Genomic DNA, 13,808 nt, shown 5'->3' with positions numbered 1-13,808 from the left:
GGGCAGGAGGGAGGGGGGTAAGAGATCAACCGAAGGACTTGTATGCATGCATATGAGCATAACCAATGGACATAAGACACTGGGGGGTAGGGGAAGCCGGGGTATTGTCAAGGGCGGGGGAAAAAAGGACACATATGTAATACCCTTTGTAATGCTTTAAGCAATAAAAAAAAAAAAAAAAAATTTCAGTCGTTGTACTGTTGATATTTGGCTCTGTTGACTAATGAGTTTGCCGACCACTGCCCTAGTAGAGTCACTGTTTTCCTTTTTGAGAGCATTGTTTGAGATTGTATTTTTCCTCAAATTTCTAACATCTACCTCCCTGCCAAAATCGCAGAACCAAACCAAAATACAACCAACCAACTAATGAACTAACCAACCAAATAAAAATTCAAAAGCCACAAACAAAACCACACAAAAATCTACCTGGCCACTCTCACCTGGTAGTCTCACTTTATGGAGAAAATAGATGTAAACAGATGGGAGCTACCTCTGCCACCAAATATATCGTTAGCTCCATCTGTTACTCAGTATGTTGTCATCCTTCATGAAATTCTGGAAGAATGACTTTGATCCTGTATGTGGCTAAGCCCCTCATTTATGCCCTGGATTCTAGATGCTCTCTGGCCATCTCAAGAACTTTGCTCTTATAATTACCCTTTCCTGGAATTATCCTCTCTTTTGCATCACCTGTATCTGTTGGATTTTCTCTGTTGCAGTGGTTCTCAACCTTGGCTGCACATTAGAATCACCTGGGAATCTCCAGGTGATTCTAATGTGCAGCCAAGGTTGAGAACCACTGCTCTATTGGCATATAATTCTGCCTCAATGCAATCATCTAGAGGGGGAAAACCTATTCGGCCTCCATTTCCCTTTAGTCTAACATGCATTTCTCTTTCCCCTTCAAAGTCCTATTATCTTTACCTCTAAAATTATCTTGAATCTTACTATTTCTAACCTTTATCACTAGTACAGTTCTACTTCAGGTCATCATCATTTCTTGCTTGCAGTACTGCAGTGGTTTTGTAACAGCCTATATATAGATTTTTTAATCCTTACCTGAGGATTTATTTTCTTATTAATTTTAGAGGGAGAAAAAGGGGGGGGGGCGGAAAGATAGAGAGAGAGAGAGAGAAAGAAAGAAACACATAGAGATGAGAGAGAGAGAGTGAGAGATACAATGATGTGAGAGAGAAACATGGATCGGTTGCCTCCCACACACTCCCTGACTGGGGATTGAACCTGCAACCTAGGTATGTGCCCAGCCTGAGAATCGAACCTGCAATTGGAGTGGGGCAACACTCCAATTAACTGAGCCACCTGGCCAGGGCTATATAACCAATCTATTTTAAATTAGATCTTGTGTCTCTTCTATTTAAAATTTCTAGTGGTTTTTTATGGCAACCAAAGTAAAATTTGAATTCTTACCTCAACTCTCTGGCTTATTCCATTTCTCTAACCTTATCTCCTTCCACTCTCCTTTTTTCATTGTTGCTACAGCCATACTGGCCATCTTTTTGTCCTACAAATAAATTTAAATTATCTAAGCCTCAATTTATAAAATGTAAAGATATATTTGTTTTGGCAGGACTATTGCCAAGTACTGAACAAAAATACATGTAAAAGCATATAAACACTGTTAAGTGTTATACACATGTGGCCTGATGGTACTAATTTTTCTTTTTCAATTCTTACTCTTTTAAAATGTTTCTTGCCTTAGTTAATGGGTTAAGACCCAGTATAATATTGAAGTGGGATAGCAGGTAAACTTGTCTAGTTCCTGATTAACCATTAAGTAGGATATTTGATATGGTTAAAAAAAATTGATATTTTTAAAAATCAGATTAAGTAAATTAAGTTTATTGTATTGTTTCCAGTGGTATTTAGTAATATAGTAGCTTCTGGGAGGATAGTAAGAAGTTTAAAACAAATATGCTTTCTGACTTCATGGAACTAACAAAATGGTAAAAAAAATACAGTAAGTCCTTGGAAACACTTTTCTAAGGAAATCAAATGTGTGAAATTTTTTATTTAAACATTTTTATTTCACCAGATATTGAGTTTGTCGTATATACTTTTTTCTCTTTTATTCAAATATGTGAATGAAAGAGAAAGGCACATCGGGACATGGTTATTATATAAAAAGATTATGCTTTAAAATTTTACTTTAGGGATCCTTTTGTTTAAAAAATTTTTTGCTAATTCATTTGAATAGATATTGCATATACATTTAATATAGACTTTATAAAAGATTGTCTTGCAGTCTTACACTTATTTTTAGCATAAAGTCAGGTTACATATATACATATATATGTATACACACACACACACACACACACACACACACACACACACACATATATACATATACATATATATATATATATGTATTTAAGCCTGAAGCTATTTGTCATGTTCTTGCCTTTTTTTGTTTGTTTTATTTTGTTCTTTTTGTTCTCTATTAGTTTTATTTCCTTTGTTTTACAAGTTGGAAAGTATAGATTAAATTAAGGGTTGGCAACTACAGCCTGTGAGATAGGTCCTTGTATAGCTCATGATCTAGGAATGGTTTGAACACTTTCTTTTTTTAAATTCTTTATGTTGAAAGTATTACATATGTCTCCCTTTTCCCCATTGACCCCTCCCTGGCCACTCCCACCCCCCAGCACATGCCCTCACCCCCTAGTGTCTGTGTCCATTGGTTATGCTTATATGCATGCATACAAGTCCTTTAGTTGGGTTTGAACATTTTTAAATCATTGAAAAGATTCAAAAGGATAATATTTTGTAGCATGTTAAATTTGTATGGAATTCAAATTTCTGTTTTTATTGAAATACAGCCATGCCTATTCACTTGTGTTGTGTATAGCTGCTTTCATTCTATAATGGCAGAATTGAGTAGTTGTGACAGACTGTACTGGTGCTCTCAACACTTCAGACTTGTTGCAGCATGCATGACAAATCACAGTGACATAGTTATAATTTGACAGCATTTCAAGTGCCACCTGTATTTCTGTTTTGTGACAACTTTATTTTTTGTTACCAGTGCATATTCATCATGTAAAAACAAAAACAGAAAATTGGACTTTGAATGTTGCACTTTTAGGGCACAATGCAGTATAGATTTTATTATCAAAATGCAAAGCATTGTGTTTATTATGCAATGACATTATAGTTGTGCTAAAAGAATACAAATATACATTGACATAACTACACTAAATACTCATCATGATATTCCCAACTCACAGAAAAGCAATGGTCAGAAAATTAGAACATTTAAAATGGAATATCTCATCATAGTAAAATTTCTTCGTAAAAATAAAAGGTGAAAATGGAATGTTTACCAAAGTAAGTTTCCGAGTGGCTTATGAAGCAAAGAAAGGCACTTACCAATGGTGAATTAATTAAATTGTGTGTGTTTGCTGCAGCTGAAGAAATGTATTCAGAGAAAATATATTTGTTTGACTAGTAATCTTTGGCAAGAATATTTGCTTGAAAAATTGAGAACATTGGAAGCAACATAGTCAATTTAAAAACAAGGCAAGTGATTTCAAGTGATCTTCCTCGGCTCTTGATGAATTGACATGTTACATATACTACTCATTTGTAGTTTACTTAAGGAGTCATTGCTGAGCTTGAGATGACTGAAGAATTAGCCTCTATGAAGAGTCTGTAGAACAACTCCTGGAGAGAATATTTGTTAAGTTGATAAGTTGAAAAAATACATACATGAACTCAGTACAACCTGAAGTGGAATCTGCTAAGATGCAACTTTTGGTAGTAAAAATATGTGTGAAACAAAAAAAGCTCGTGAAACTGTAGGTGTTTGAATTATATGGTTAGTCACTGTACTATTTAATAGCAGGTACTTACAGATTATATTTGAATTTACATATTATTGAACTAGTAGTGTCAATGGGGAGCTTCATTTGCTCTTATAGACTTAACCATAATCAGATATGTGAATTGTATCAGAAGTAGAAGATGAATATCTTGACCTGTTCTACCACACAGCTGTTTGATGGTTTAGCAGTGGAAAAGTTTTATTTGCTATTTTGAGCTCAGAGCCCAGATTGAAATTTTCCTGAACCACCTTCAACCACTCACTGGCTTTGGAAATTAGCTTTTGCTGCAGACTTGATAATGGTTATTAATGAGTTAAACTAAGATTTCAAGACAAACAATGCTATATGTGAAACCTATACTGCCATAAAGTCATTTAGAAAACAAATAATGTTGTAATTACAAAAAGTAATTTTTTTAAAAAGTGCTATGAAAAGTTAAAACAAGAAGCAAGAACTCCATTCCACACAAATTTGTAGCAGATACATTATTTGAGTTCAAACTACAGTTTCAGCAGTTTTCCCCCCTGAGCTCACACAACTATAAAGTATATTCTAATATTTCAAAATTCATTTAATTGTACAATTGAGGAGCTTTCACTTACCTTCAATCAGAAGTGATTAATTTATCATGTACAGTGCTGACATGATAAAAGGCAAATATCAAGAAGAAAATAAAAATAATGATTCAGTTGATTTCCTGAGCAGGATGCAAGGATGATTTCTTTCCCGGGTACTTGTCCAGATGGATTCGAAGAACGAAGCCATGGACAAAAGGTGATAGGTGAAAAGGGTGGACATTTATTGGAAGCAAATACAAACTCACATGTAGGGAGAGGGTCCCAAGCGGGTAACCCACTAGGCTCCTTTTTTCTAAAGCTTATAAATGCTGTAGTTTTGTGTCTCTTCATGCTCCCTTTTAATTGGACCCCTTCCCGATTTTATGACTGTGCTTTTTAAATTGGTCAGTCTTTTTCAGAATATCAACTTCAAAGTCCAAAACCCATGTGGTGCCCCCCTTTTTCTCTCCCCCTTGTATCATCTCTCTATCTCCTGTGAACATATGTTTACCTTTTTCCAGCATTTGTTGGCATTTCTCTATCCTCTGTGAAAGTATGTTTCCTTTTTCCCCACACTCTTTTGATTTTTCTTGATCCTCTGTGCATGTACTAGGTGTACCAGTTAATAATGGCAAATTTTGTAATCAAAGAAAACACGATAATTTCAAGAGAAACATCAAAAGTGCTTTATTAAAAGTAATGTCCATCGCTAGCTACACATTTCCCCCACCTTTCAGGTAATTTGTGGATACCGTCCCAATAGAGCTTTTCTTGTTTTGAGGCAAACCATTCAGAGACCCAATTTTCCACTTCTTCGTACGTTTTGAAGTGCTGCTCAGAAAGTGCGTGTGCCATCAATCAGAACAAGTGGTAATCTGAAGGAGTAAGGTCTGGTAATACAGCGGATGGGTTAATACTTCCCAGGCAAGATCTTTTAATGTGTCTTTAACTGGTTTTGAAGTGTGTGATAGTACGTTATCATGAAGCAGAATTATTTTGCTGTGTCTTCTGGCACATTCTGGTCGTTTCACCATCAAAGCATGGTTCAAATTGACTATTTGTTGTTGGTAGCAATATTAACCATCAATATTAATGGTTTCACCTGGTTTTTAGAAGCTCATAATAAACCACACCTCCTTGGATCCCACCAAACGCAGAGCATTATCTTCTTTCTGAAGCGATTTGGCCTTGTAGTAGATGTTGATGGTTGATCTGGATCAACCGATGATTTTGTGCATTTGGGATTCTCAAAATAAATCCACTTTTCATTGCCAGTCACAATTCGATGCAAAAAAGACTTTTTTTTTGTGCCGTTGAAGCAACATTTAACTGATGACTTTTCGGTTTTCCATTTGTCTTCGTTCAGTTGATGTAGCACCCATTTTCCTTCCTTTAAAATCTTTCCCATTGCTTGTAAACGATCAGAAATTGTTTGCTGAGCAACGTTTAATCGTTCTGCAAGTTGTTTTTGAGTTTGACACGCATCTTTATCCAATAATGCTTGTAATTGTTGGTCTTCAAACTTTATCGGTTGACCTGGATGTTCTTTGTCTTTCACATTGAAATCATCACTTTTAAAGCGTTTAAACCAGCGTTCACACGTATCTTGAGATGGAGCATGTTCACCATAAGCTTCCTGAAGTATACGATAACTTTTTCTTCAAAATAAAGTAATGAAGTAAAACTTCCCACAAATGCTCTTCTTTTTGCACAAAATTCAACATTTTTAAGCGTAAAAATATCTATGATGTTAACACCTTCAGCAAATTTGACATATGAAGTTTTGAAGCTTACTGTCAATACAACAAAATAGCATACATATCAAATCGCATATATATCAACATACGTGTAACTCCATCTATTGAAAAAAATCTGCATTATTAACTTGGTACACCTGGTATGTCTTCCTCTCCCCTTATCCTGTGGCACCTTTCTGTTCTCTGTGAATGTATGCCTTCTGAGGGCTCCAAGGCCTCACCTATGCATTCCTCCCCCATGGACACTCTTTATTTCTAAGACTTCCTAAACTTGCCTATTTTATCCCTAAAATTCCTTTAAATAATATGCTTTAAATTGGATATTCAGATATTTGCTATCCCAGAACTTGAATGAACAGATATTATTTATAAATTTAATTAAAAATTTAAGAAAATTTAAATTCTCTTTGATAAAAATATTTAAATCAAGGTATAACTCTTTTTTTCCCCAGCTGGAATAGTATTCCTCTTTGCACTAATTAAATATTTTTAGATAAAAACTCAAAACCTAAAATTAATTTGTAAAGCAGATGTTGACAATATTTCTAGAGAAAAACTAGAGACCTAAAATACATTTGTAAAGCAGACATCGACATTCATAATTCATTTGAATGATTCTTCACCACGCCAACCTAAAGCAGACAAATCTTAGAAAAGTTTAATTTTGAAAAGTGATTAGTGTTCTCTTCCTTTCCAAGTCCCTCCTCAGGTATAATACTATAGATTTTCAAAGTATTTTCTTTATTAGTGCTCAATAGCACTAATAAAGAAGGTTGAATAACTTAATAAAATATATTATGCACTTAACAAACAGAACATTTTTATTAGCAATATATAAAAAGATTTGGTATTAATTTCATAAATTTGGGTGGGATAATGAAAGGAAGGAGAAATAATAGTAATGTTTCTGAAAACTGAATAATATATTTTTGAATTTGGAAAAGTGTTGTAGTCTGTGTTAAGGCAATTTTTTCTCTATTTAAGTAGCTTGTAATATATAATATGGGCAAAATATGAAATATATGTGGGTAAAGATTGAGATCACTTTTTATCTGTATATATCAGTGAGAAATACTAAAATGAGAAAGTTTTCTTGCAGTTGCTTAATGTGTATCATTTGGCATGATTTTTTCTTTAAGTATCTTAATATCTCATTTAGCTTTGATTTAAATTTCTTTTTCTAGATGAAGCATTGGATGATTTAAAATCCCAGAAGAAAAAAATAGTAAGTTAACTTATACTTAAAGTTAATTTATGTAAAACTAATAAAGAACTGAATAATGTTTATATGTTGTAAGTAATGACTCTTCTAAGAAACAAATATGCTTTTAGATAGCATTTTAATGATGAAGCTAAATTATGAATATTTTTGCTAGTTAATAATGATTGACAGGAAAAAGTAGCTAATGGACTTTTGAGATCCTGAGAATCTATATCAGTTGGAAGCTGAGAAGTAAGTAAATGAATAATATTGGAGGACTAAGTAAGGCAGAGAGATGAAAAAGTGGTGTCCAGATTGATTATTGATTGGGGGTAAAAAAGGACCAAACATTTACATATGTCAGTTCTTAAGTTTTCTTGACATGATAAGGGTAAGAGAGAGGGAATCAAGAAGATTGATTGTAAGAGACAAATTTAACATGAAAAGACTTAAGAAAGGGAGAAAGAGATTTTTTTCCCCCTTTGGTTTCTTTCATTTTTTGTCAGCAACTCAGATTACATGGCTAGCTATTATAGGGGCAGTTAAATGCATCTTTCCGATATGTTGGAAGGAGGGCCAAGAGTGAGAGAAAGGGCCCTAGATATTTAGAGGTTTATATATAGTAGTCTCTAATAAGTTAATTGAACTTGGCTTTTGACTTGAATTTACATGTACTTTTTTCATGTAATTATTTTTTGAAGTATGAAAATGATAATTGATAGTACTATCATGTTAATTAGATGCAAATGATGAATATATTTTAGTCTAAATGTAATATGTAACAATTATGTATGAAATCAGTAAAATTAATATGGTTAAGATTAATGTTAAAACTTGTTCTGTGAATTGGTAGTAAAAAACATTGGTCTTGAGGGTTTTAAGTACATGAAAATAAAGAACCTAAGTTCGAAAGGTTTTCTTATCTGTTTTGTTTAATGTTTCTTCAGTGTTCTATGAGGTATTTATCAAAATTGCATTAACATTTTTCATGGTCCTAAATTGAAACATAGAAATATTTTCATTATATTGTATTATGTTTCTGACATTCTGTACATTATGGAGCAGCTAGAATTCAAAGTGAGGAAATACTTCACTTATATGTGGAATTTAAAGAACAGTGTAAATGAACAAATAAAACAGAAACAGACTCACAGATACAGAGAACAGACTGATAGGTTACAGAGGGGAGAGGAATTGGGGGGCTGGGTGAAAAAGGTGAAGGGATTGAGAAGTACTGATTGGTAGTTACAAATTAGTCATGGAGATGTAAATATAGGAAATATAGTCAATGATGTAATAACTATGTATTGTGCCAGATGTGTACTGGAAAGAATAGGGGGAACACTTTGTAAAGTGATTTTGTAACCACTATGCTGTACACCTGAAACTAATGCAAAATAATATTGAATATAAACTTTAATTGAGAAAAAAACCAAAGTGAGGAAATAATGATGGTTCTCAGTAATCTAGAAGTTGTGATATGATTGATATAGTTTTCTGATACGATAAAAAGGAGCAGGTTGTGGTGGTCAGAGCCAAGCCCTGTATGTACTAAAATGGAGAAGTATTGATTAAAGTAGAAAAGACAAGGAAGACAAAAGAAAAAAAGAGAAAAAAACACAGAAGAAAATAAAAAATTCCAAGTGATGAGAAACCATTCCCATATTAGTGGCATCACATCACCAGAAAACAGAATCTTGGAGCAAACTTGGAAAATTCTGTGAAAGGGCAAGGCAAGCTATTTACTAATTCTTTAATAGCCATTGAAGGACTCACAACATAAAAGGTGCTTCATTTAGGCCTGACAGTTGGAAAATTCATTTCAGGGTTCAATAGTTGAATATTGAAATGGATTATGAAGCATTAGTATTACAGAATAGTTCAGTATGGCATTTTTCTTGTAGTATGATTAAGGAAAAATAAGTTGGCTATTATAACTCATTAATTAGGGAACACAATTTATATTGACTTGAATGTTGCTGGTAATAATACTGTTGCTTCTGGGAACTAGTCCCTGGCCTTCATTGCTGGAGCACTTAACAAAACTGCTTTGTTTGAGTAGCTTTACAATTCATTTAGAACAATAGGTTTGTTAAGGGTGAAATAGTAGTAGGCCAGGGCTAGCTAATGATTGTGCTGGTTATGAGAGGAAAAAGAAGGGACATTAGTTTGAGCAAAAGCTAAATAATTAAAACTGATCTGTGCCGCGCCAGCACGGCCAAGGGTGAACCTGAGGAGGGGTGGTGAAGGATTGAAGAAAAGACAGACAAGAGAATACAGCTGGGTCTCAGTGGATCTCCGGTGCCTGGATGAGGACACAAAAGACCCAGCTGGCAAGCTGATGCTTTATGTTATAGTCTGATTAAAACAAGGGTAGATTAACATGTATACAAATGTTCTTGTTTTGGCAACACTTGCTGCACCTCCCACAGCCCATTAGCTACTTCGGAAGGAATTAGGGAGGGCTACAAGGTCAGGCTTAATTATGCTAGGAGAGCTCTGCCCTCTAGGCTGGGACTTGTTTGTGGCCCTGCCACAGGTCAGCCCGAGGCTTGACCTTAGAGCCGCTCCCTACACTGATCTTGTTCATTGATGTTTAAGTTTTCACTCTACAGCTATAGCTTTAAAAATACTTTTATTGTTGAAATGTCTGCAGGAAAATGACTATCAGTCCAAAATTATCCAACTCCTAAACCTTCTCTTTTATTAACAAAATTAATACACTATATTTACTACTTGATATTTTATTAAAGGTGGTTTTCTTAGGGATGCATCTCTTTAATATGATTAGATTTGTAATATAATATGTAATTTGTAAAAGTATAATTTTTAACAGTGAACGTGAATTATCAATTGATTAAAAAGTTAAATTACTAAAGAGTTAAATTACTTAGAAAGGAAAATGAGTAACATCTTAACAGTGTTTTAAATCTAAGAACTTAATGTAAATATTTGCTTATTAAAATAAAGCTAGGAATTAATCTTAAGTTATCTAAAAAACTTCCAAGTCTGGATGTGTATATTTTGCCACTCACATATTTTGTGGTCTTTAAATTTTTTTTTCATTTTTTAAAAATCATTGTTAAATATATAATCCCCCTGCATCCATGAGCATCCTATCAAAAAGATTCAAAATCAAGATAGAACACACGAGTCAAAATGACCTCTTTAAATGGCTTCATGAAAATGCCATGTTTTTTCCAAGATAGCATTTCTGTGTGGTGACTTCTTCCCGGCATTTCTCAGGAAATTTACCAAATCCTGAAAAAAAATCAGTTGAGAAATTGGAAACATGGGAAGAAGTGTTATAATTCTCAACTACAAATATTACTGGTTCAAAAGAATCCACTACTGTCACTTGAAAACAAGAACTAGAAATGCTTACATTCTGAGCTGTAAGTTAATGTGGACATATCTGGGAACAGGACCATGTACAAGAGAAGTGGAACAGTCTAATTAGTCAGTCTTGCTCTTGTGACCATGTTATAAGTATGTTTTATGGGCCTGTCTTATTATTAATGGTGAGTTCTCACAAATAAATGTTAATAAGTTTATACATATAGTATACTTTATACAAAATCCTGCAAATGATCTTCCATGAAATAAATTTGGAAATAAAGGATGTCCTTAAATTGGCAATTTCAGCATGTGATTCTCTGTAAGGTTGTTAACCTCATTAGATGTTTCAAATATTACATTGTTATATTATCCAATAATGTTTGCTGGCATTTTCCAGTGTTTGAATATTCACCATAGGCTACAGATCTCTGTAAATACTTTAACAAAAAAGTGTAGAGAGAGAAAAGTTGTGACTATTATTGTGAAATACTCCTATATGAAATTAGAAAATGATGTAAAATCTGAATTAGTCAATACAATATTGATTTCAACAGCAAAACACAAATCAGGGTAAACAGACAATATTTTCATTGTTGTAAAAAGATGAGTTTAAATGTCGCAACATGTACCCTAATGTTCTGAATTGAAGATGCCTTTGAGCACATTCTTAATAATTTGACCTAACCCAATGTAAAATGAAAGAAATTTTTCTACATTTGGGATATTTTTCATGGAACAGAAATCAAGAATATTGGCTAGGGCAATTAATAATTTGTGTATTTTAAAATTTCATTTCAATAATTTAAATATTAAATATGTGTAGAATCATCTTTCAAAATTAAAATTTTTTTAAAAAGTTTAATCCCCCATTTTTAATACTTTTTCCTTTATTTCAGAGGGAGGAAGGGAGAGGGAAAGAGAGATAGAAACATTAATGATGAGAGTATCATTGATTGGCTGCCTCCTGCATGCCCCCTACCGGGGGTCGCGCCTGCAACTCAGGCATGTACCCTGACCAGGAATGGAATGGTGACCTCCTGGTTCAGTGAGTTGATGCTCAACCACTGAGCAACACTAGCCAGGCTCACCATTAATAATAAGACAGGCCCATAAATTAAAATGTTTTTGACATTTATTTTGTGTTAGTGTTTCCTTTTAGGAAACACACTTGCTTAAAATCTTTCTAGATGATTAAGAATGGAGATGTGCTTTGAACCCAGATCTTTTCTGACTTCAAAGTTACAAGTTTATGTTCTTTCCACTGATCGGAATGTCTATTTAAAACAAGTTATTCACTTAAAATGTTGTATAGATAAGTGTGTTATGCTATTATGTGAAAAATTTTGGCTAGAAGTAAATGCAAAAGAAAAGGGGAATGGATTTATATCAGTGCTTTTAAAAATGGTTTTATTTAAGATACTTTACATGTACATGGACATAAACATTAATATTTGTTGAATGATATACCAGGAATTACAATCCTTTGATGAAGAGACATTTTGGTTTTGTGTTAAAGATCACAGTAGTAGCTAACCATATTTTTAAACCTAGCAGTAGTCTCAGTTTAGACCTGTACTGTCCAAATCAGTAACCACTAGCTTTTTTTTTTTTTTTTAGATTTTTAGATTGAATTTTAGAGAGAGAGGAAGGGGAAGGGAGGAAGGGAGAGGGCGAGAGAGAGAAACATCGATGTGAGGATGTAACATTGATCAGCTGCCTCCTGCACACCCCCTACTGGGGATGGAGCTTGAAACCCTAGCAACCCTGGCATGAACCAGCAATTCTTCCATGCACGGGAGGACGCCCAACCAACAGAGCCATACCGGCCAGGGTTCCAAGTAGCTTTTAAAATTTACATTATTTAAAATGGAATAAAATTACAATTTAGTTCCTCAGTTGCACAAACAGAATTTTAAGTGCGAATTTATCACATATGGCTCAGTGGCTACCACTTTTATTTAGATATAAACCATTTCTTTTCTATTTCTCTTTTTTATTGTTTAAAGTATCACATATGTCTCCTTTTTCCTGGATTGACACCCCCTCCCCCCACCCGCCTCCCAGGACAAGCCCCCACTGCCCCAGTGTCTGTGTCCATTGGTTATGCTAATATGCATGCCCCGGCTTCTCTCTGTGGTGGGACAGTCTGTTCAGTGTTTCTTTTGTCTCTGGATCTACTTTTGTTCATCAGTTTATGTTGTTCATTATATCCCACATATGAGTGAGATCATGTGATATTTATCTTTCTCCAACTGGCTTATTTCGCTTAGCATAATGCTCTCCAGGTCCATCTATGCTGTTGCAAATGGTAAAAGTTCCTTCTTTTTTATAGCAACATAGTATTCCATTGTGTAGATGTACCACAGTTTGTAATCCACTCACCTGCTGACGGGCGCTTAGGCTGTTCCCAAATCTTAGCTATGGTGAATTGTGCTGCTATGAACATAGGGGTGCATATGTCCTTTCTGATTGGTGTTTCTGGTTTCTTGGGATATATTCCTAGAAGTGGGATTACTGGGTCGAATGAGAGTTCCATTCTTAATTTTTTGAGGGATCTCCATACTGTTTTTCACAGTGGCTGCACCAGTCTGCATTCCCACCAGCAGTGCATGAGGGTTCCTTTTTCTCCACATCCTCTCTAGCACTTGTCATTTGTTGATTTGTTGATGATAGCCATTCTGATAGGTGTGAGGTGGTACCTCATTGTTGTTTTGATTTACATCTCTCAGATGATTAGTGACTTTGAGCATGTCTCCCAGCCTTCTGTATGTCCTCTTTAGAAAAATGTCCATTTAGGTCCTTTGCCCATTTTTTGATTGGATTGTTTATCTTCCTTTTATTAAGTTGTATGAGTTCCCTGTTAATTTTGGAGATTAAATCCTTATCTGAGATAGCGTTGGCAAATATGTTCTCCCATTCAATGGGCTTTCTTTTTGTTTTGTTGATGGTTTCTTTTGCTGTGCAGAAGCTTTTTATTTTGATACTAGAGGCCTGGTGCACAAAAATTTGTGCACAGGGGGAAGAGGGGTGTCCCTCAGCCCGGCCTGTGCTCTCTCGCAGTCTGGGACCCCTCGGGGGATGACCACCTGCTGGTTTAGGCCCACTCCCC

At 34.6% G+C, this 13,808-nt stretch overlaps 1 protein-coding gene across 7 annotated transcripts in view; it reads left to right on the top strand.

Annotated features, from left to right (window-relative positions):
• The window catches only part of KIAA1715 (KIAA1715 ortholog), a 66,569-nt gene that overhangs the window by 12,899 nt on the left and 39,862 nt on the right, over positions 1 to 13,808 (top strand). For 5 of the 7 annotated variants that reach the window (XM_014546109.1, XM_014546122.1, XM_014546124.1 and 2 more), the window contains 2 exons: positions 4,551 to 4,619; positions 7,344 to 7,384. In XM_014546109.1, coding sequence (XP_014401595.1) covers positions 4,551 to 4,619; positions 7,344 to 7,384 — 110 coding nt within the window. The remainder of the gene's footprint in view (positions 1 to 4,550; positions 4,620 to 7,343; positions 7,385 to 13,808) is intronic. The other 2 variants (XM_005857607.2, XM_014546115.1) reach the window with 1 other exon arrangement.

The sequence above is a fragment of the Myotis brandtii genome, unplaced genomic scaffold (assembly GCF_000412655.1).
Source record: "Myotis brandtii unplaced genomic scaffold, ASM41265v1 scaffold112, whole genome shotgun sequence".
Lineage (NCBI taxonomy): Eukaryota > Metazoa > Chordata > Mammalia > Chiroptera > Vespertilionidae > Myotis > Myotis brandtii.
This window is presented reverse-complemented; position numbering and strand designations above follow the sequence as displayed.